Source organism: Urocampus carinirostris, chromosome 13 (genome assembly GCF_059441175.1).
Source record: "Urocampus carinirostris isolate Australia breed hairy pipefish chromosome 13, RoL_Ucar_1.0, whole genome shotgun sequence".
NCBI lineage: Eukaryota > Metazoa > Chordata > Actinopteri > Syngnathiformes > Syngnathidae > Urocampus > Urocampus carinirostris.
Genome location: NC_142361.1, coordinates 28,881,912 through 28,906,182, shown reverse-complemented (window position 1 = coordinate 28,906,182; position 24,271 = coordinate 28,881,912). Strand labels below are relative to the sequence as shown.

The 24,271-nt window shown below is 37.8% G+C and overlaps 1 protein-coding gene across 11 annotated transcripts in view; it reads right to left on the bottom strand.

Moving 5' to 3' along the window:
• LOC148354263 (calcium-activated potassium channel subunit alpha-1a) overlaps nucleotides 1–24,271 on the bottom strand; it is a 268,595-nt gene that overhangs the window by 87,279 nt on the left and 157,045 nt on the right. For 10 of the 11 annotated variants that reach the window (XM_088351068.1, XM_088351070.1, XM_088351063.1 and 7 more), the window contains exons 6-13: nucleotides 19,503–19,578; nucleotides 18,094–18,169; nucleotides 15,730–15,900; nucleotides 13,924–14,015; nucleotides 3,179–3,289; nucleotides 2,984–3,089; nucleotides 483–565; nucleotides 349–418 (exon numbers count right to left, since the gene is read on the bottom strand). In XM_088351068.1, the coding sequence (XP_088207194.1) occupies nucleotides 349–418; nucleotides 483–565; nucleotides 2,984–3,089; nucleotides 3,179–3,289; nucleotides 13,924–14,015; nucleotides 15,730–15,900; nucleotides 18,094–18,169; nucleotides 19,503–19,578 (785 nt within the window). Of the gene's footprint in view, nucleotides 1–348; nucleotides 419–482; nucleotides 566–2,983; nucleotides 3,090–3,178; nucleotides 3,290–13,734; nucleotides 13,827–13,923; nucleotides 14,016–15,729; nucleotides 15,901–18,093; nucleotides 18,170–19,502; nucleotides 19,579–24,271 lie in introns of all 11 variants that reach the window. The other variant, XM_088351072.1, reaches the window with a different exon arrangement.

Genomic DNA, 24,271 nt, shown 5'->3' with positions numbered 1-24,271 from the left:
ATTGTTGTGGATTAACTGTAAGTCAGCTTGATAAGAAACATCTGGATGTTATGAAACAATATTGACACAAGAAATACCAACATGTTGACTAAGCAGAGTTGGGGCGGGAAAAACACTGTATAGTTCGAGAAAAACATCATGTCACCGCTCATCGATGTTGTTGAACACAGTATAAAAAGCTCACCGTCTCTCAGACGGACTTTGAACGTGGATGAATGAATGGATGAAATAGACTATGTTCGCTCTCTGTCATATTACTGCCTGCGTATGTTTTGGGGCAACACCCAACGACGTCCTCTCCAAAAAAAGTGGCGCCCAACGTGACAATTTTTTTCCTGTGCATCTCACCTTATTGTGATATTGAAGCATCTGTGTTATTATTCTGATTTTCGGGTGGTAATTCTTGATGGAGATGACCCTGTAGAAAGTAAAATTGGTTTTAAAAACACAAAATTCACCATTAAGTCGAGATGAAGCGCTACCTCATGATGTTGGAGGCGTCTTCGGCATCAGGATCAGCACAGTATTTATTTGCTAGGATGAGGCAAGCATCTGCCGACTCAATCTGGAAACAAACATTATTAAAACATTTGATATAGGTTGTTTGGGTCAGATATGTGATGAAAACCTGCACATATCAACGGTTCCAAATATGTCCCTGGTTTTTGGAAATCCACGGGTGATCATGTGATCTGTCCTGAGATTTTACTGAAATGGATTTTCATAATTGTATAATTTCAAGTTTCGCAATTTTTATAACATAGTCAAGTTTTGAGAAAAATATGCATTGGACTGTTTAAAATATAACCTTTGATAGTTTTCTAATTAGTTTATAATATTTTTTCCCTGTGAAATTTTTCAGATTTAGAAAAAAAATTAAAAAGATAAATAAATAAAAAAATATGAGCCAGACTCACAGTCTCATAACATAATATTTCGGCACCTCCACGAAACAAAAAATTGTCGGTCCGTCAACGAACCTCTACACCCGCAAGACGTGGGTTTTGACTCTGTCCGGCTTCCTGCTTGTGTTTCCTGTCCGGTATTGTTCCTGTCTGTTTTGTCCTGTTTAATATCGATCTCCAGTTTTGTTCCCGTCTAGTTTGTCCTGTTTAATTTCGATATCCAGTTTTAATATCAATCCTGTCTGTCCCGACCCGTCCGGTATCGACCCCATTTGTCCAATATCTGCTCGTGCAATTGGTATCGATCTCGTCGGCCTCAGGCTTCCTGTCATTTCACGCCAGACTGCTGCCTTATGTCTTCCGCCCGGTTCTTGACAATCTATATATATGTATAATATAATATCCAACACTATAATTTAATTTAAAATGAATGAATGATGTAATATGATACAATTTCATGTTTTTATTTTTTACATCTTTATCCCACACAAAACATTTAGAAATAAAACACTCATCTTAGTTTTAGTATTGTTGTAACCAAGGAGAAAGAAAAACAAATAATTTCTAAAATTATTTGGCCAATTCCTCAATTTGTTATGATGTGAATCACCTGTGCCCGCTCCTTTGGCGCCAACTGCCTCGGACTCCGATTGGCTCCCTGTCCCTATTTAAACCCACTCCTATCCGTCCCCTTTTGTCAGTCCGTCTGCGAAACTCAGTGTATACTAGGCAACCCACCAGTCCCGTTTTTGCTCCCGCTTGTCACTGGTTACGACCCATTTTTGATCCCGACCACGTCTGCTCTTCCGTCCCGGCTTATGGCCCGTTTCTGACCCCAACCATGTTTTTGCTCCCCTATCCCGGCTATCGACCTGTTTTTCTGTCCTTGACACGGCCATCACTCGCTACGGAAGAGCCACTTCCGTGTTAGGATCGCAATCCGAGTACGAGAGCGACTTCTTTCCCGAGCCTAGCGGACGCCGGCGTAACCGTTCCTCTTTCTTTTAAAAAAAACTTGTGAGAAATGTAACGCAATTGGGTCCTATTTCCGTTCTGGTACTGACACAATTATCCGCAAAATAAAGTCAGTGGCATTGCAAACTTATACATCTAGCAGTCATTAGCAAATATTGAAAGAAAATTTTCTAAGGAACCAAAAAACATTTCAACTCCAAATACAGTGGAACCTCGGTTTTCGAATGCCTCTCAGTTCGGACAAATCGCTGTTCGACCAAAGATTTCGAGAAATTCTTGCTTCGCTGTTCGGTCAAAAAATCGGAGTTCGAACGCTAGGGTGCGATGCTGAGCGGCGTACGGGTGTTTTAGCCCCTAATTATGCCTCCGAAGAAGGTCGGTGCAAGCAGGACAGGGGAAAAAAAAGTTGTTCGTCCAACTATTGCCTTAAAGAAAGACATAATAGCTAAATATGAAAGAGGTGTACGAATTTCCGATCTTGCTAGTGAATACAGCATGGCTAAATCTACTATCAGTACGATAGTAAAGAATAAGGAGGCTGTGAAATCGAGTGATGCGGCTAAGGAAGTTAGCGCTATAAGCAAGCAACTGCCGCAAGTTTTGGAAGAGGTTGAAAAACTTTTGATGATTTTTCTCTCCCCACCGTCCACCACAAAGGTAAGAAATCCTATTCATAATCCTTTTTTTATTTTTACATGTTCATGTTAGCGTAATCTTACGTAAGATCTTTCTTACAGAAGATTACGCTAACGCGAACGTACGATTAGCCTGGGTTAGCTTCATGTTTACGTTCGTGGTAAACATTCAGGGTGTTGAAACTGATTAAAACGATTTTACATTACTTTTAATGGGAAAAACGATTTTCGGTGATCGACCAAATTGGTTTTCGAACAGAGTTCTGAAACGGATTATGGTCGAGAACCGAGGTTCCACTGTATATCACAATGGACTTCATTATACTGTACATTACTAGTGTGTTATATTTTGTTCCAATTTGTGTGTAATCTGAGCACCTTACTGCAATTTACACGTTTATTCATATCACAACTACAAAACGTGTTTATACCTCAACGAAAAACCAAAAACGCCGAATGGGGATGTACCTTGACTCGAGCCAGGTCGTGAGGGTTGAGCACCGATCCCTGGTAGAACTCGACTTGCGTGAAATGACGTTTGAACAAGGCTTCCAGCTCAAGATTAGGGGAAATACTACACAAAAAAAGGTCGACTCATCAACACCTGAATGTACGTATCCGACACAGTTCCCTTTTTCGTCCCGGATTCGTACGTGAACTTACTTATGAAGAAAAACAATTTCTACATTGACATCATCCCTGTCCTTGTGTAGGAAGTCTTTGAGGAAGTTGGAGACACTTTCGAGGGTAATATGACCGCAGACCACGATATGCCTGAAAGTAAGGAAGGGGAAGAAATCATTTTGAGTGCATAATATAAATCATTGCAGACACTGGCACGTCTCCCAAACATCATCGGCCAAAGGCAACCTCCCCCAAAAAGTCAAGAATCATCTTTTCAAAGCCAACACAAAATCGAATTATATCGCTGTGGTCGTTTAAGGGAATGTTTTCCTCCGTCGTCATGACAAGCGGTTCAGACCTGCAAGTTTGAATACCCCGATGTTGACGACAAGCGTCAATAAGATGGCGTTTATCTTAGCATCGAAGGACCATCAAAGAGATGTTGGAGGCCTGATTTTGACACGACGTCTAAACAAGACTTCCGAGACCAAAACTTCAGGCGGTAATTGCTTTAGTTTGGCATTTGTGGTGTGGCATTTGAAACCCAAGCAACACTGATGAAAGGGCGAAGCCTTCCATTGGTTTTGAGTGAATATTTGATGTATTTGGTTGTTTTGACTCTGTTGCGTGATTGCAAAGCAAAAGTAAAGCTAATGGCTAATAAAAACACCTTTTTCTTTATGTATATTGACTTTTTGGTCCAACTCACACTGGGTTAAAAATAAACACAAATCCATTCTGTAATCCAATCATTACTTTATGCTTTGTACTTTGCGGTTTCAGTGCATCGATGGTTAAAAAAAAAAAATCTACAATCCATTATCTCTGATCGCAGATTGCAGCGAGCAGAGTCCGGCATACTGCATTTTTCTCAGGTGTGATGGTAATTTTTTGCCGTTCTCTCTACTAAAAAATGAAATGCAGTCAACGGGCCCGCAATATGTTATCCCTAATCGCATATTGCTGCAAGCATGGACTGATGGCTCTTTTTTGCCGTTACTGTATTTCTATCCAAAATGAACTGCTCTTGTACAGCCACAATCCATTATCATCAATCCCATTTTGCTGCAAGCGGGAACTGGCAGAAGGCACTTCTGTCAGATGGCGTGCCATTCTGGCCCACATCAAATGAAGTGCATGGTTTTGGCTGCAATCCATTATCCCTGGTTAACTATTGCAGAGATCGGGGGCCAGCAGCAATTGGTTTCGGTTTGGGGTGATAAAGTGTACAATGGTGGCTAAAATACAATTGAAATGCTCTCCTTTGGGAGTGTTCCATTATCACCAGTCGAACAGGTCCCGAGAGCGCAAATTTGTGTTACGCCTGGCGGCCCCTATTTTTTATTTTTCTTACTGCCGAAAATGAACAGCAACTGTTAAACCGCAATCAATTATCCTTGGTCAACTAGTACTGTCAGCAGAGTGCAGGTTATAAATGGGGATTTGGGGCTACTTGTTTGCATATTTGTTGTTTTGGTCCCCATTATATGTGGTAAAGGATTAGAGTAAATATACATTCAGTATGAAAAATAACTATTAATTTATTGACAATGACCAGCTTGTCTTTATTAGTTGAAATTACTATATTAAATATATAACCAGATTTCCATAAAAATATGAGTATGAATGGCATTCATTAAGAATTCCAAGAATATATATATATATATATATATATATATATATATATATATATATATATATATATATTATTTGTTCTTTAAAAAAATAAATACCTCCACTGCTAACCAGAAGCACCCTGATAACTGATCAATTTTAACATAAAAGCATCTTTTATTTGTTTGAAAATGTGGTGTCATACATTAATTTAACTTTTTCTGACACTTATAGAACTATAAATTGATTATAAGAAAATCAATCGCTTGAACCACAGATGTTATAACTTGGGCCATGATGTATTTCAGCAAAAAACTGAAATATTGTCAGAATCAGATACAAATGTCCCCTTTTTACTGACACAAATAAGCGCAAACGCGCTAATTCCGGAGGTACGCTTGTAACGATACCTCATAATGACGATCGGTTTGTCCACAAGAGGACAATGAAACACTTTGTTTGGCACTGAAAACCTCCGCAGTCGCAACCCGTAGGATAAAGTTACTCCGTCCTAAAATTAACTGCGGTTTCCCCGTTCATATTATTGTCAGATTGGTCTTTTAAAGCCACCGTTACGCTCTCGGAACTTTAATAGCAAAATTGTTTGGGGGAAATAGGAGTTGATGTCAGGGGTTTCTAGATTGACGGGCGCGTCCGGTGATGGCGACATGATGGTCTTCCCAGATGCCCTCAGGGAGAAACTAAGAGGCAGCTGTGACGGCTAAACCAAGACGAAGACTGTCCGGTCTGATGAGCCGACATATGTGCGGGCAGCCTGCGGCATTTGGCGCAAACGGACGGGAAAAATCACTCATGTTTTCCCTCATGCTTTTATTGACCGTGTCCTTCTCCAAGGTGACGGCCGTCAAGCATTACTTGCTTTGGAGGCAGATGCTATCGGTGCACGAGATTCAAGTGAATAAGAAAGCGAATGGACAATTGCATACTGGAATTTTCTACGTACTGTATAATTACTTTTATTCTATTCATCGTTTGGCCTTTGCAGTCCCATGACAACGGCCATCAACAAATAAATGCAGTAATCCATATAGAGCCCCGAACGCGGCTTGTATTTCACGGTTTTGATGTTTCACAGATTTGTATTATGCCTTGTGTTCTGCATTCTGATTGACCATCATCATTAGGCCATCCCTAAGAGAGTAAGTATTGGTTAAAAATAAACATTTACAACAAATGGTTGGAGCTATGGTTTCAATGTGTAAGTATATAATAGTAGGGTTAGGGTTAGGTTTTTTTGTATGAAAATGGTAAAAAAGAAATGCAGGATACTATTTCTCTGTATTATTTGTGATTGCAACATCCTTTGCTCTCTGGCAACCCCTTCTCAAGGTTTCTTCATTTTCCTCATGTTGAGGTTTTTGAGTTTTTCCTTGCCCTCATGTTAGTTCCAGATCAGGGATGGTGTAATAATAGTCTGAAAACATAGTCTGTGTAATAACCTGTGAAGCCCTTTAAGACTCTTTGTGATTAAGGGCTATACAAATAAAAATGACTTGATATGACTATTTGATATATTTTACGCATCACGGGTTATTGGTATTGATTGCATTTCAAAAGAAGCATTCATGTTAAGTACATTTCGCACATTTTCAAACTTTTATACGGAGTAATAGAATAACAAAAACTTGAAAACCTAGTTTTTGTGCATTTAGAATATGTATACAGAGAATAATTAATTGGCAAAGTCAAACATTTACTTATAATAACAAAGTTAAATGACTGAGAAAAGTTTTTTTCGGGTTCGTTAAACATGAAATAATAATACCATCTAGTGGCTGAAAAATACCTCAATATCGATTTATAAAACGTAAAAGAAATGTATTTCTACTTAATTAGTGTATTTTTACCAATTACATCCTAAAAAACAAAAACATTATGGTTAATTGAAGACATGTTTGCACTTTCATATGAAGAATGATGATCCAATATTTGTATACATTTTTAACAGGTATAGGTTTATAACAGGTAAGTGTTATTAATTTGTGAAGTTGAGCAGTTTAAAATGATTACAGTTTTTCAATGAATAAGGACAACTTTTAAGTTGTCTCTGAACTGCAGTAAAAGCGGCAATAGTCTGACATAATTTTGAAAAAAAAAGTGAACAAATGATTGTTTCGCAACATTAAAAAGACCCCTTATAAAACCTGCAAAATTTCATAGGACTGGAAAAAAAAAACGCACCAGCAAAGGAACCTCTGTCTTTAGATCTTATGAATAAACCCCCATTGTATACAATGCATTCAATTCTTTCAAGATCAAAATTTAAATACATATTTTAAAGAATCACATTAAAAACAGGTAGGCATATAGACCATGCACACAGAACATGCAATTGGGACAACATCCTGGGATGTAGTCTGGAATGATTTGGAAATGAAAAACAAACAAGCTCAAACATCAGCAACAGACAGAAAAACCCGATACTCAATGTAATACTTGAATCAATCTCTGTAATTGACCATATTTGCATGATTATATATATATATATATATATATATATATATATATATATATATATATATTTGTATGGACTGTATACAATTTTGAGTGACATTAATTTTCCAAGGCAGTAGTGTGGCAGGTTTGGGGGCCAATTGTTGCCCACTTACCAGTTTGAGTTCTGCGGTATTCAAAAAAAATAAACATGAATGTGGCCCACAATGTAAAATAATATAAAGTAAATAAATGCAAATAATTATACAACACTATAAAATAATCTACTATAACCAAACAAAAAAAATCAATTGATCAAATAATTACATTAAAAAAAATACAATAAGATAAAACACAACAATAAAATGAAACAATAAAATAAAAAGACACAAAAACAGTTATGTAGCACAATAATAACAAAATTTTATGATAAAAGAAAATGTAAAAAAAGGGAAATACCGGTAGTTAAATAGTTACGGTAAATAGAAATAATTACGATGAATCAAAAAACAAATTAAACTAAAATAAAAGAATGATAATAGAATATTAAAATGGTAAAATAGTAGCTGATGAGATGAGATGAGAATCATTAAATAACATAATGACAAAATAGAATACACTGATTACCGTAATAAAATTAAAAAATAAAACCATGAAAAAAAAGCATTAAATAGTGCATTGCTTGTTTTGGTTTTCAATGTGGAGGAGCAGATAAGTGGAGGGCTGGGTTTATTTTATTGGTATTCAGGCAATTTAGGACATATCAATAAAATAGAGACATAAATAAATAGGCAACCCCTTAACTATTGATTTTTTTACCATTAAAAGAAAACCCCAATCTACCGCGCGCAAGTTTTTGAAAATGATTTCATCGAATTAATTATGTTTGCTTAATTCAATCATTTTAGTGTGGAGTAAATTCCAGCTCCAAAAGTCTTCCTTTTAGTGTTCATTTTTTCTCAATGAGGCCCTGATACAATTTTTTTTTTTTACTTCTGTGATTCGGGAGAATTTAAGAATCAATACAAATTCAAACTATGGATGTGTGGGAATATGGTATTGATAGTGATATCGGTACAAGCAACAACACTATATCAACTGCCCTCTCGTGCTTGTGTTACAGTTACCTTCTGTTAGTTGTTTTGTAATAAGGAAATTAAAAAACAACAGAGCAATGATAAAGTTTATCATATCATAGCGTTTCAAATTAGACTATTATCAGGTGAAAGATTATAAAACATGCAAATCTAGTAAGAATCATATACATGAAGAAGATCCTTAATACTGCATTTATTCAGCATTATAAACATCCATCTATCAGTTTTCTCCTCAGTAGGGTCGTGGGGCAGCTGGAGCCCATCCCAGCTATCTTTGGGCAGGAGACAACCTGAACTGGTTGCCAGCCACAGAGACAAACAACTCTCTCGCTCATTACCATCCTAGGGACAATTTAGACCAGCCAATTAACCTGAAATGCATGTTTTTGGAATGTGGAAGGAAACCCACGCAAGCACGGGGAGAAATTGCAAACTCCGCACAGGAAGGCTGTTAGCTGGATTTAAAGCCATAGAGCCACTCGACAACATGCATGCTATTATTTTTTCAACACGCAGTATCGGAGCACCATCACTCAAATGTAATGAGGAATGGAATATAATGTGCTTATGAGTGTCAGATGACACAAAGCAACTTTTTCAAATACAATTCAGCATCTATCGCAAGCTCAGTTTGTATAGAAATGTAATTCATGAAATGATGATGCTAGCTAATGGCAGAAATAATAGCATACCAACCTGTGTAAATGACTCTCATGTTAGGTTCATGTACTGTATATCACGTTTACTGAGATGAAACTAGAATGTCATTAATGTAAAAATGATGCCACCTCGTGGCAGGAAAATCAACTCTCCCTATATCCCTGTTTTGCATTTGTGACTTTATGTGAAACACATGTTCTCTCCGGGATGAAAGCGGGAGGAGGAAATAAAACGCGTGGGAGAACGTATCCTGGATTTTGACAAGGGCTTCTCTCAGCACCCATTTGCGAGTCGGGGCTCGAGTCCTTCGCCAGGCATAACATTTCATCAATCTTGTGCCGTTGACAAGCTAACGCCGACCAACAAAGACTTTTTTTTTCTTTTTTCTGGCCTCCTTCTATTCTGTCGAACTGAGATTGGAAAAGAGAAGTCGAGGACAAATGATGGAGGAAAAGAAATAGTAATAAATCTGCTTGCTGAATATCAATGACTACATTTGCATGCAGGGAATAGTCAGACTGTGATCAGAAGTCGGATTTTTGGAGCAATCCGAATGAATCGTTTTACATTCCTAGTGACAAACCAATGACTACCTCTGTTTGGAGTTTGCGAGTATTCCCATTACGAGGGTGAAGATAAAGCGATGTTGTTTCTGCATTTCAATTTTGACATTAATTGAAGACAGATTTCATTCATATCACTCAACAAATTCAACAAAGTACAGTTCTTGTTTCCTCAGCAGACCAAAGTTGCAAATATGTACACTATATACGGAACATTTCGGACTACAAGGCACACCAGACCGCTAGAATTTAAGAACTCTTGTCTTTCTTGTCCAGGTCACACTTGATTTTAAGCTGCAGATTAAAAAAACTAATTCTCTAGCATTTCTTACATTGTATGCCCACCGCAAACCTCAGAGTTGTTTACATCATGTTCTTCCGGATCCGATGACCATTCAGGATAGCATTTACAAAGACAAGCACCTTTTTATTACTGATCTGAAAGAAAATGCGAAAATGGGCTAATATAATAGCCCAAGGCAGCACAGCGGCGCAGTGGTTAGCGCGTGTGCAGCACAGTTCTGAGGTCATGAGATCGAACTTTCCTGTGTGGAGTTTGCATGTTCTCCCCATGCATGTCAGGTTGGTCGAAATTGTCCCTAGGTGTGAATGAGTGAGTGAGTGGCCCGTCTCTGTGTGCCCTGCGACTGGCTGGCAACCGGCTCAGGGTGTCCCCTGCCCACTGCCCGAAGATAGCTGGGATGGGCTCGAGCACCCCCGCGACCCTACTGAGGATAAGCGGTGCAGATAATGAATAAATTAATAATGGCATAAAAATTTCCAGACAACAGTGCCAGGGCAACCTAACTGCGGAGAATAGTGTCAAATTGCAAAGCAGATGTGTGTTTTGTTGTCAGTGGTAGTTGCCGCTGTAATGGACCAAAATGCATTAGGTAGGTATTTGTTTATCAAAAGACCGGCGGCCCACTGTTGGAACGATAACGGGTTAAGGCCTCATATATCATTATAATTATATTATTAAAACTTTTTCTATGTGCTGCATTTCTTGTAAACATCTCTTTTTTCAATGTGGGCACATGCGGCTTATAGTCAGGCTTATGTATGTGCGGAATGTTTTTTGGTTTAAAAATATACTGGGTGCAGCTTATAATCAGGTGCGCCTTATAGTTTGAATTGTACAGTAACTTTTGTAGTGTTTTCTTCCTCCCCACCAACATAAAACAACACAACACAGCCTTCTCCGGTGTAAAGGCGGCCGGTGCAGTACACAAAGGTCGAATTCACATGCACAAGTAATCGAAAACTAAAAGGAACAACCTAGCCATTGCAATCAGAAACCTCTCAGTCGGAGTAAAATCTTAATCGGATTTCTGGGTACGTTTCCGAGGCTTCGCAAAATCACAGCAACGTTTCCGATACGAATATTTTCTGCATGTAAACGTATACACTGAAGTTTGAGCCACCAAGACAACGAGGCACACCACTGTATGATTAGCCAAAGACAAACAGAAGAAGGATTGCAAACCAAGCAGGGGTAATTTAGAATAAACAAATAAGCAAGGCAGAAGCAATCGAGTCTCCGAAAAGGAGCGAGGCGAACCGGCATTCAAGGGTGTGGGAGCTGACTGAAGATCAGGGCCAGAGTGGTGTCAAGCGGTGATGATGTCATGACAAACAACGGGAAGGAAAGTGGCTTTTTCACAGATGTGTGAAGGAGCCACCCTTTGGAGATCGTGCGAGGAATGAAAGCATGCGGACCGATGAAATCAGAGAAAACGGATCATTGATGAAACTCCAGCAGACCACCAATGCTAATGCATCCACAGATGTTCAACATTATTATTATTACATGTTATAACATAACAGGGGTTTCATGACTTTTGTTCTTTAAAATTTTTATAACTTAGTTTTTTCGTGGTAGTCATGAAAACTCTTAAGACCAAACCAAACACAGAACATTTGAAGCCAAAGAGAAAGAAAAGCACAGCACACAAATGACTTGAGAAGTATCAGGGCCACACTGGAAAGAAAAAAGCTTTTCGGGAAGAAAATGTAGTAAAAAGAAAAATGGTGTACCTTGGCTTTAACATTTACAGCTGTTTCAAAATGGACGAATGTATCAGTACGTTTACATAGCAGTGCAAAATATATGTATTTTTTACCTTTAATATCAAACCAACTACATTGTCACATTTTAATAATAATAATAATAATAATAATAATAATTTCCTTGTATTGTCATTCTGTGTAACAATGTACACAGAACGAAATGTCGATTGCACCTGACCCGTTGTAGCGAGCCGATGCAGCCGCAGCCAACAGAGGGCGCCGCCGACCACTTTTTAAGTCTTAGGAATGACTCGGCCGGGGCGCGAACCACCGACCTCCCAGTCTCAAAGCGGGCGCCTTACCATCAATGCCCTGTATTGAAAGTTAAGCTATTCAATTTTTAATTTGTGAGAATATATCAATGTAATTCGAATATAAAATTGTTATAATTAAAAAGAAACAATCCCAAAACTGTGGTTTTAATATTATTTAAAAAAATGAATGAAACCTAAAGTCATGGTGACAATTTGCTGCCAAACTGCCCAAAAATAAACAAATAGAAATCTTACTATATTGGCAGAAAACTGTGGTTGTTTTAAGTGTAATTTTCTAATAATACAATATTTAAAATTTAAAAAAAAAACTAAAATAGGAAGATTTACACTTAAATTAAGCAAATTCTCATTAAATGTATGTTTTGCTCATGTTGGTTGTAAATATTTCTTAAAATTAGCAAAATGATTACTATGTGTTAGTCAAGACAATTTTTGAAGGTGAATATCTTAAAATAAGAAAAATCATAGTTAAAAGGAACAACATTTTCTGCTAATTGGGGAAAATGTTATTGTTTGCAGTACAGACTTAACATCCAATGAATCCAAAAATTATTTGTGTTTCTACTTTTGTAAGATAGCATTTATTAGCATGACATTTCCCATCCAACCCGCCATTTTTTCCCCTTGTACTCTTCTTAGTGTGGCCCTCAGAAAGAGAAATCATGCGAAAGAAGAAGATGGCAAAGAGCAAAGAGAGATGCATGAACATGAGTTGTCATGGCCGAGGTCTCCAGTCACGCAGTGTGACTTGTTGCTAATATTAGTACAGTAGATCTCCGGGTTTAGGCGACCCTACCATACCAAGTTTGTACATTTATTTGTGTTACAATGCGGAATAAGATGTTTTTTCTGACCCTTGTTACAGTAGTTACCCCACAACAACAAATTATTTTGCCCAAAAACATCCAAAACTCAAACTTTGTGGTGTTTAAACATATGACTGTGTGAGTACAGTCTCTAAGATGCTTGTCTGCTATTGGTTCAATGTAACAATTTGGGCCCGGGCCCAAACCCGGCCCGAAATTCACACAGTTCGGCGCTGAAGTACGCACATCTGGAGTGAAGCTTCATGTTTACTTTAGGCGGCAAATTAAAGCAAATTAAAGTTAATCCGTCGGGTTTGGTCGGATTCGGGTTCACATACCCGCGACTCGGGTCCGGTCGGGTTGAATTTTTTATCTTACCTCTAGTTGACTTCATATAAGATTTTGGTCTTGCTATTGGCTAAATTCTGGCCTACAATGCCTTTCCCTGTTTACATTCTGTTCAGATTCTTGTTTGGTTTGCAAGTTAGTTCGGAAATACAAAGAAAGCAAATGAATTTACCCAGGCTAAATTGCGTGTTAACCAATTGGCGATCAGAAAAGTTATTGATAACAAGAAGACAGACAATTAAAGCAGTCTTCTGATGGCAAGACAATCCTCAAAAGTGGGAGATTTAAGATAAATTTTAATTTCAATTTGTCATCTCTTGCCCATCTGCATCCATTCACCATTTCACTGTACCAGCTGAAATCACGTAGTACTAAAGGTACGTTCAATTTAATTTTTCCTTTCTATGTATATCTATTTAGTACTCAACATATACTATTTTAAGACTAATGTCTAATATATATACACCGGTAATAATTTGGGTACTGGTGGTTTGTAATACATTAAGTTGCGATATGCTTTTAACACCAACTCTCAATCCCCACTTCAGAATGGATTAATGTTGTGTCCCGGGGGTCTACTGTACTTTCAAAAATTAAAACAACACCCCCCCATGACTGTTATAGTTTAAGTGGAAGGGTTTTGGGGTTTCAGTAGGGGGGTATAGCCCTCGAGTCACACAACCACACCTTGTCCAGGTTCCAACTTACTTTCGGCCTCGTGTCGAGTTATAACTCCCTCCGTATTTCTTCCGATTAAGGATGAGAGCAGCAATTTCTGGCACGTAGCGAGCAAACATGGCCTACATGCATGGAACAGAAAAAATAGAAAAAAATGGCATGCAAGAGAGGGTTCCACCGCACACAGAACAACAGCAGAACCGTCTGGAATATACTTACTTTCTCCCATTAACCGCACTATAGGAACCACCGTATTTCTTGCGGTTTCCTATTAACTCTATGATTTCAGGGACGTAGCTGGCAAACATGGCCTAAGGAGAAGATAGGGAGACAGAAGCACAAGCTAAAAAAAGAGACTGGAGAGCGGGCGGGAACCCAGATCTCCGAAAACTAAAAAGGATTTTGCTCCTAAATGTGCTCGTTTTTGGGATGATTTCATCACAGCTGGTTTTACTCTGAATCTGTGATGGTAGCGATGCATTTTGTCTCATTGTTTTTTAAAAAAAAGAGTAAATAAAAAAACCTATGTGCCATGTTTTGTCCAACAAACACAGACCATCGGGTGGGTTGATTTGAATAGGCCAACCTGATGCCCTCGTTCATTTTTAGGTTCTAGAAAATGAGCTAAATAAGTTTTGTGAAAACGCTACAGATTAGTTTGTTCAGTTTTACTGTTACTGATGCGATGGCTAGCTTAAGAATTAGCTCCAGTCATTCAAAGGGTGACAAAAAATAAGTTTGCACGGTCATGATCGGTGAGGATAGTTATTGGACCGATAAGAGCAAATTAAGATGTACAACGGAAAAAATAAGACAATAAATAGTCATTTGGAGCCATATTAAATTACCGACTATTACTTGTTATGTTCCTCAATAAAATGTATTCTTATATATTTGATTAAAGTAATAGCACAATTTGGTTGTGGACCCTCTCTAACTCTCCGCAATGTGCTCAAGGCACAAGAACTCAATTATCACCACTCGCATGGTTTAAAGGGAGAGTGTGTATTATTTGGCCACTAGATGTTGCTGTTGTGTAACTAAAAATGAGCGCAACAAAGAACAAGGAAGAATGCAAACTATAGAGACTCAAAATGACCAAACTGCACCATTTTTATTCTGATTATTTTGCCCAGCCTTTTACAGTTTTATTTTTTGGGTTACCACTTGTGGTGGACATTTATGTCAAGCTAATACTCTGTAAAATAATAAGAAATGTGTTTGGTGTATAAGTTTTTTTTTTTTCAAATGCACCTTTTTATGATAGTTCATGTATATTTGCTTAATTTTTTCATTACTAATGGTTTTCAAATTTTCTACAAATACACACTACATAATGTCCCTTTAAGATTTGTTTATTTTGAGGTCATCCTCTGGCTCTCTCTATCTCTATTGCGTATAAAAATATGTAATTGCGATTAATATGCAAAGTAGTTCCGTGTTAGCTTGTGATATCCTCTGAAACAATTTTAGATTTACAGCATCAAATATCCCGAAAAAAAAACCTTTAAATATTATAAACTAAAAAGTAGAATGCCAGGACCAGCTAAACTATGAATCAAAAATCAAAATGTATACATCTATTATAGAGTAGTTTGCCTTTCCTCCTAGCATTAGCGTGCTAGGGATTAGACGGGATGCTGCGGATGCTACGGTAACGGTCAGGCTGGCCTAAACCTCATCTCCCTGCCCCCTGTGTTTGTTGGAATTGTGGGAAGGGACACAAGAGGGAGGGTGTCCTAAAACCGCATTGAGAATATTAACTTTGTCATATTGTACAATCGCCAAGTCAGACTCACAGTCAAGGAAAGGGCAGAAAGGAGCACATATTAGTTACAATACACGAGACACATGAGGCTAAAAGGAAGGAAAACACAAGTCTCAGAGATTAGCTTAGCATCATTTCATTTATATCCAAATTCAGTCTATGTAGCAAAACGAGGTCAACAGGTTTTAAGGTCAAAAGTTTAAGGGCAGGGAATAAAAAAGGGAAGGAAGGGTAGTAAGATCAAAACCGGATTTTACCAAACCACCGAGGATGAAGAACACCATGAAGAGGCGCCCCAAGGTGGTTTTTGCATAGACATCCCCGTAGCCCACAGTGGACATGGTCACCATCAGTAAATAGACACATTCCCAATAGGAGAGCACCTGGAAGTTTTGGAAGTTTTCCCAGGGATCTCCTGAGTTTTCCACCTAGGAAAAGAGATAAACAACCATTTGAAAACAAATAATTCAATCAAGTTGAGGACGCTTTCAACATCATGAGCTGAGTCTGCCCTTTAGCAGACAAAAGAGGGAATTTCTAATGAATAGTACAGTGCCTTGAATTTTTCATCTTTGTATTATGTCATAGTATAGTACTGGAATCCCTGGTTTATTGCAGTTAACGAGGATTGGATTACTTATCATTAATGTGCGAAGTTGTTGGGACTTATTTTTTAAGAGTATTACTGATACCACTACGCTTTATGAAGTACGAATGATTTTTTTTCATGATCTGACACATTGAAAGATATTAAGGTATTTGCTCTGCCACTAGATTATTGTTTCGTGTATTAACCTGCAATTTATGTTTTGTGTACTGTTACCAATGCTAAATCTTTTACACCTTGGTCATCCTGGAAGTGGGATTAGGCCCCTTCTCAAGGTTTCCTATTTTCCTCGTGGTGAGGTTTTGAGTTTTTCCTTACCTCCATGTTGGTTTCAGATCAGGGGATGGTGTAATTGTAACCTTTGCAATCCTTTGACATTTTGTGATTAAGGGCCATACAAATAAGTGAAACTTGACTTGAATTGAATTAAAAATTTTAATAACAACGTAGTGACACATTGTATGAAACGACATAAGACATTGCATTCTGGGGTACTGCATGTTACAAGACTATGAAGAAAAAAATAAGATGTCAGATTCAACAAGCAAAATTATTTACTTAGAGACTGGCCTAAGTTTTAATAACAGTGCAAAATAGGGCATCATAAAAAATAGTTCGATGAGAAGGAGTGCAATAACATTTAGCAGCAACCAAAAATACCAAATAAATCACAAGAGATACATTTTTCACATTTTTGTGCGCATGTTAAGTAGTGTGATGGCCCTAAGAGGACTACTTCTTGTTACAAATTAGTGTGAGGGGTTACAACTTTGATATTCCATTTTAAAATACCATGTTATTACTATGCTATAATTATGTTATTACCAGGTTGGAAATAACTGAAGTAGGGTTAAAATTTGTCTATGAAGGCACTTAGTGATTAATAAATATTCATTATACGTTAATTGTAAACACAAATGCCAAAATAATTAATCGTGTAATTAAAGACAGTAATCATGTCCGAGATTTCCCATGCGAGTTTGAAATCCAACTTTGTAAAAAGTCGAAATGACCCATCACTGATGAGCTAATTTTCAGAACCGGTCTGTGAGTTACTCAGGTGTTTCATAGGTAGATACCTGGGGCCATTGGGCACCACATTGGTGACCTATACAGGAGCACAGTTCAAGGTTTGTACACCTTTTTATGGCCGAGTACTTTCCAAGGACTTTCAAAGCCAATTTTAAAATGTCTCTAAAACCAAGAAAACAACTAAAATTATGTTTGAATCATGGATTTTGCAGAGCCACAAATATACGATACAATCTTGTGTGTGCATTCATCGAGATATGGTTTTCAGATCTTGAGTAAATTGGGACAATATTTGTTTTTGTGACAAATCTCTCCCCATAACCTATATAGGTGGGGGGTAAAAGTTGAAATTCTTACATCATAATTTACCACAGGGAAACAGTACCTTAGTTTTTGCATTGCCCATAATACGTTTCCATAATTGATATGTAATCCTTGCACTAATACACATTTCATATTGTCATACAAACCCTTGTCAGATACCGCTATTCACAAGGGAAGAAAAAAATGCAATGGCAACGCGTCGCCACAAGAGATCAGTGTCGGTGTCATTTTTAAGCATTCTTGTTGTAGAAAAATGGCATTTTAGGCATTTATATGAATGTCACCCAAAATTCAATCAATATTCAACCCTTGAAAACTCAACTTTTAGAACACAAGCATTATAAAGGATTTAATTTTCCCTGAGCTTAAATGAAACAAAAATTGGACATACTAAATTATATATTCATATTTCTGTTTATGACGTCATACAGCATTTGCACAATAGACTGAAAAGCGCGCACTTAATAAAACGTGAACACATTATCTTAATCTCTCCTCATTGAAATGATGATGCTAAGCAGGCGAGAGGGGTGTGGAGGTCAAAGCGTGAATATGATGTGACACGTCCGGTTAGGCATGAACGGGTGGCGCTCACCAAGGCCCGCGGGGGGGCGCTCTCATGTAATTTATCACGGGACTGCAAAGGATGTCCACTTACCAAATGTATGAATCCCGCAGCAGTGAGCCATGTGCTTATGAAGATGGAACAAAGGTTCACCAGCTTGATGGAATTGCTGTTGGGGAAATAAATGCACAAGACGAGACGTGGTCAGGAAGTAGCAAAACAGATGATGTATGTGATCTTATTTTGAACCAAATTTCAGCAATTTCATTTTTAAGTGGGAGAAATAGTAAAATAACAGGGTGTTCAAATATTTGTTTTCTTCACTGTATACACAAATTATTTATATATATATATATATATATATATATATATATATACATATATATATATATATACACATATATATATGTAGACATTTTGAACTCACGAGTAGCATTAAAATAACCAAATCGAACATTCATCTCTGCTTTTTGAATAATTCTTAATAAGTGTTTGTTTATTTATTTCTTGTTTCATATTGTATATACATATATTGACTCATGAAACATATAAAAGTTGCCTGGATCATTCCTGTATTAAAAATGGAGAAGGTCACCAGTTCAGAAATTATCTGCCAATATCAATACTTATTTAACTATGATGAATTCATTAAAAAATGGTTTTGCTACACATTTGAAAAGCTTCATTCACAAGCATAAATTAGTAAATGACAGGACACAAACACATCAACACACAAACAGGACACAAACACATCAACACACGTACACACCTATCTACATACACATATACATAAACAAATTCATGTTTTTCTTCTTACTTTATCTTATTTCTACAATACCTTATAATTTTATTTGGCTATATTTATGATATTATTACCACGTCAAAAGTTTTACTCATATAAAAACAATTATAATAAATATGTAAAAAATATATATATATTGAAAGATTGTCTGGTATTTGCCATTAATCTTTTTTTTTTTTTTAATTAAAAAAAGACAAAAGTTACAATAATATAGAACATTTAAAACATAATAAGATGAAAAAAAATGTTTGAGAGAGTATTTTCTGTTTTTGATTTTTGCAAAATGAATACTCTAGTGGCATTATTTTATAGAGTATGTTTTGAAGGAAATTTAACACGCACCTTACCAAACAGACAAGACTAAACTGCCATCATTGTAACACACATGTGTATAATTCTGCCTGATACTTTTGTAATCATATTCATTTTTGAGGATACATTTGGAAAAATAGTATCCCCAAAAAGTCATTGTAAAATTTGAATAAAACAGTCTCACAGCCTTGTTCAGACAGTTACAATTAACACGTCTACATAATGATAGTCTCTCAAGAGTTATTGAATGCTATTATTATTTAGATCTCTGCATAAAACTCACAATTATCCACTAAAGCATCTAATGACGCCATTAGAGATGGTTATTAATCTTTGGAACAACATCATAATGAGGAGAGCACGGATGTGCTTGTGATGAGAACGTTACCTTGTTTTTAGGATATTCAAAAACTGTAGGATTTCTGAGAACTGTATCAATCTTAGTGCTCTCAGGAACCTTAAACCTGCAACACAGAGAAGGAAAAATAACAGTTTATTGTAAACCCAGTTAAAAAGTGAGGTCGAAATAAATAAATCAAAGATATCAGACATTATATACATGATATCAAGAACCAATAGCACGTCTTCCGTCATCACTCGCTGTGGGTGGAACATGCACGTCAGCGTAGACGATAGACAAGACCTGAACTATGCATAACAATTGTTGGCAAGACACTGCTTGGAATTGTAATGCCAAATCTCTTCTTTTCTTTGATGACTCCACCTGGTGGCAGTGTGTGATTCAAATGGAAGAAAATCTTGACAAGTTTTAGCGAGGCTTTTATTCATCCCGGAATAATTCCTCAATCCCAAGGACGATTTAAAATCTCAGTGACCCGAGTGGCAAGCTACAAGGACCAGGGATCCAAAAAGTATCTAATGCTTCATAGAGCTCTGCAATAAGGTTGCGGTAGGAATTGGATTATTCCTCCAATCTTCACTGTGACTCCTGGTACCTCTTCATTAAAACACTACGTACAAAAAGAGGTGCACGCCCTTCGTAAACAACGTTTCTTTTTGTTAGAAAAAACAAACTATCGGATAATGTATAAACCTCTACGGGAAGTCTCGTCCTGCCGTATGCACACATTTTGGAGAAACGTGAACCTACAACACAATGTCAAATTTATGAAACCAAAGAAAAAATATCTGAAATCGATACATTTTCACATAATACATATGATGAGTAATCTTAGCTATCTTAGAGTTTGGCTTCTTTGAATATTTATCAAAGGCGTTCCCCTGGCCTTTTATAAGCATAAGGGGGCGGTTCCCTCATGTGCGCCAACTTTAGGGTTGATTGTGATTTATAAAGAGAAACAGCCATATTTTATAAATCAGGGAGTTTTTGTCCGCACATACTTCCTGTGTTTCCTCCGTACGCCACCTTTTCTGATCATACCTAAGCACAGTTTTATAAATGAGACCCCTGAACCAGCAATAGCCATGGATTTGTGATTTCCTGAATTGAAAAAAAAAAAAAGAATTGTTTTTTGCATATTTGAAATGTCTTTGAAATTTGAAGTGTATCATTGTTTGACTTTAAATTTTGACTCCAAAACAGATTTAGTTTGATTCTAAAATCTATCGATGCGCATAAAATTACATTTTGCTATTAATGACAGGTTTATCATTTGAAATGAAAGTAGAAAACCGGTTGTTTAAACTGAAATAGACATACAACAGGGTTAGTAAAGCAAGATCAACTAAAGTTAAGTTTTCTCATCTAAAAACCCAGATCAAATATGTCATGATTACCGATGTGATGCACCCTGCTTCTTTGGCGCCAACTGCCTCGGACTCTGATTGGCTCCCTGTCCCTATTTAAACCCACTCCTTTCTGTCACCTGTTGTCAGTCCGTCTGCGAACCTCAGTTTACACTAGGCAAGTCTTTTTCGACCCTGTCTGTTTCCCGGCTTCGACCAGTTTTTGATCCTAACCACGTCTACTCTCTTCTCCTGGCTTACGACCACGCTTTTGATCTCCTGTCCCGGCTACATTCCTGTTTTTCCGTTTTCGACACCACCATCGCTCGCCACGGAAGTACCACTTCCGCGCTCAGAGCGACCTGCTTCCCGCACCCAGCGATCACCGGATCGTGGGTGCAACCCTTTCATTTCTTCCAATAAAACTGAGAGAAACGTTACGCAAGTGGGTCCTGTCTCCGTTCTGGTGAGAGTCATTTTACTATAATTTATGTTAAATGCGGTCTATAGTCTTACCCATTGTTCATTAAACTAATTTAGACTCTGATGTCTCCTCTTTTTTTCACCAACCTATAAACTTAGAACTACTCCAGTTGCTTCTTTTCCCTGTGCCTGACATCATAGGTCCTACAATTTGTTAATCCAAACAGAAAACAAGTGGTTTCTTAAAAATATCAAATCTCAGGGTGAACACAAGCACCTAAGACTGTTGACATTTCACTGCAATTTTGTGAATATCTTCAGACCTTCTCGCATTTTAAAATGTCTTCCCTCTTCAGAGTTTCAATTCGGACCACGGAGCAGCAATCACGGGGATTACGATGCACCACCTATCTCGTTGGCATTTTAATAATATGAGTAATCCGGCGATAAGAGTGTGCGATTGTGTCTAACAACGCGTGGTGGGGAAAAGCGTTCGTCGAACAATCGACCTCAAAATCCTTGCACCGATCCGGAAGCTTATCGCGGATCACGCGTGGCATTAATAATAATTAAAACTGAGTGGTGATAAATGAGATGGGCCTAGAATGAAGGGCTGTGTTAAATAAAGTTTGGAGGATGCTGAGCACTACATAACATAAACAACTTTATTTTTAGGAGCAAATGTAATTATTTGCCGTATGTTGTGGCCCACTAAATCAGTGTTCCTCAATCTTTTGGGGCCAGGCACTCTTTTTTTATTGAACCATATCAAGGCACATCATCCATCAAAAATAAAATTAAAAAAGACAGCTCAAGGCACCAGTTTCTTGTTTTTCTAAAACTTGAATTATCATGTTGCCTAAATAGACTGTACTGTATAGAGTGTTTCTTCATATGCGGTCACACATTTGTTAAATTAATTTAGAGTTTTACAAGTTTAACTGTATATATATATATCAATCTATCTATCTATCTATCTACCTTGGTTATATCCCTCAAGAGGGGTGACCGACAGCAAGACACACACATACAATAACAAAGAAAATAAAAGGGAAATAAATAGCATAAAAAACACACAAACATGTTTGGACCATGGCCAACCCAATTGCCGAAACACCCAAACAAGTTAGGCACCTCGGCATCCAAGTTGGTCATGCTTTCGTCCCTCCAGATGAAATGGGACACCAGGATGTCACTCGGGTCAGGGTGACCCAACACTCTTTTGTTCAACAGCAGGGCCCGACAGCTTTCACTGGTTTACCCCTGCCGCATCATACGAGTGCCCAGCCCATCCTTAAGAACGCGTCCACAATCCCACTATCCTTTCCCAACAATCCCACTATATATATATATCTCATCTTATCTCATCTCATCAGCCGTACCGCTTATCCTCATTAGGGTCGCGGGGGGGGCTGGAGCCCATCCCAGCCATCTCCGGGCAGTGGGCAGGGGACACCCTGAACTGGTTGCCAGCCAATCGCAGGGCACACAGGGACAGACAACTCATTCGCTCATTCACACCTAGGGACAATTTGGACCGGCCAATTCACCTGAAATGCATGTTTTTGGAACGTGGGAGGAAACCGGAGTGCCCGGAGGAAACCCACGCAAGCACGGGGAGAACATACAAACTCCGCACAGGAAGTCTGGAGCTGGATTTGAACCCACGACAGGTTCCCATGACATGAACTGTGCCGCACAAGCGCTAACCACTGCGCCGCCGTGCTGCCCCTATATATATGTCTAATGTAAAACAAAAATCATACAATTAGCAAAAAAATATATTTCTCCTATTGTCTGAAAATATTTTGTAAAATAAGCCATTATTACAATCAGCAAAAGTAGGTACAATATTTTAACTATAACTATTGCTTATGAGTTTTTGTTCCGAGTTGCATCAAAAGCTGCTTGGGGTAAGTTTACATGCCGTCTTGTACAGCGTGCTTTCCTTTTTTTACTTTACCTCCTTTGAGGTATGTGATTACGACTTTTCCTTTTGTGTTTTTGACCACTTGTCTTGCAAACTAATATAATATAGTCCAGATAGTTCCTCAATAGCGAGCGGGTTCCTGAAGGTTTCCAGTTTTGTTTGGTCTAGGTTAGCCCCCTTAGCAGTCGGCTAACTGGCCAGCCTGCCGTGCTTATTATTTTTTAATCCCGTCTGGGCTCGTGTTTGTTGCCGTGATAGTGTTTTGTAGTTGGCTCGCTGTTAAGCTGGCTGCTTACTGCATGTTTTCGGTCAACAAGCCTCCCGTTTTTTTTAATGCAAATCGATCCTGATTTGTCCTCTATAACATATGGCTAGGAAGTCGGGATCATTTGGCATATGTATGGTTTGGTTCGTGTTTGTTGTTGGCTCTTTGTATGTTTTAGAATTTTGGGGATCCGTAAAGAGTGAACACAAGACAAGTTCTCAGGACAAAGTAGAGTTAAAAAGCACTGCACTAAACAATGGTTAACCTCTCATAGTTTGGGAAACCTTTGCCTTAAATCTTTCAAAAGATTTACATATTTAAATGGACTTTGTGTAATATTTAGTGCCTCCTTGTGGTAAAAAAAACTGAATTCAGTAAGAAAACAAAACATTGATTCGAATAATATGTAAAAATACTTGAACTGTAATGAATTGTTATTTTCTTTTAATATTCATAGGTTAAAAAACGTTTATTTTACATAGCGGAACCTTTATCGAGTAGTCGCTGCCATGTTTGGCTGGCATCTCGCTGCTACGATGTGCTCATCTGGCACTGGTTTACATTCTCATTAGACAATACAGTACCATCCTGTGCTCAAATATTACGCAATGTACCTTTAAACGTACAGACCACACAAATGTACTCCTACAATATCATTATAAAGTACAAACACAATACATAGTATGAAGGCGTAACAACCAAAAATGGACATGGCTTTTTATTTACCCCAGTTGTAGAGACAGCGCAAACATCGCCGAAAAGATCCGAGCTGGCTTTCCTGAGTTTCTAGAACACGGCGTCCCTGTTTGATCCGGTAGCCGTTCTGGAAAAG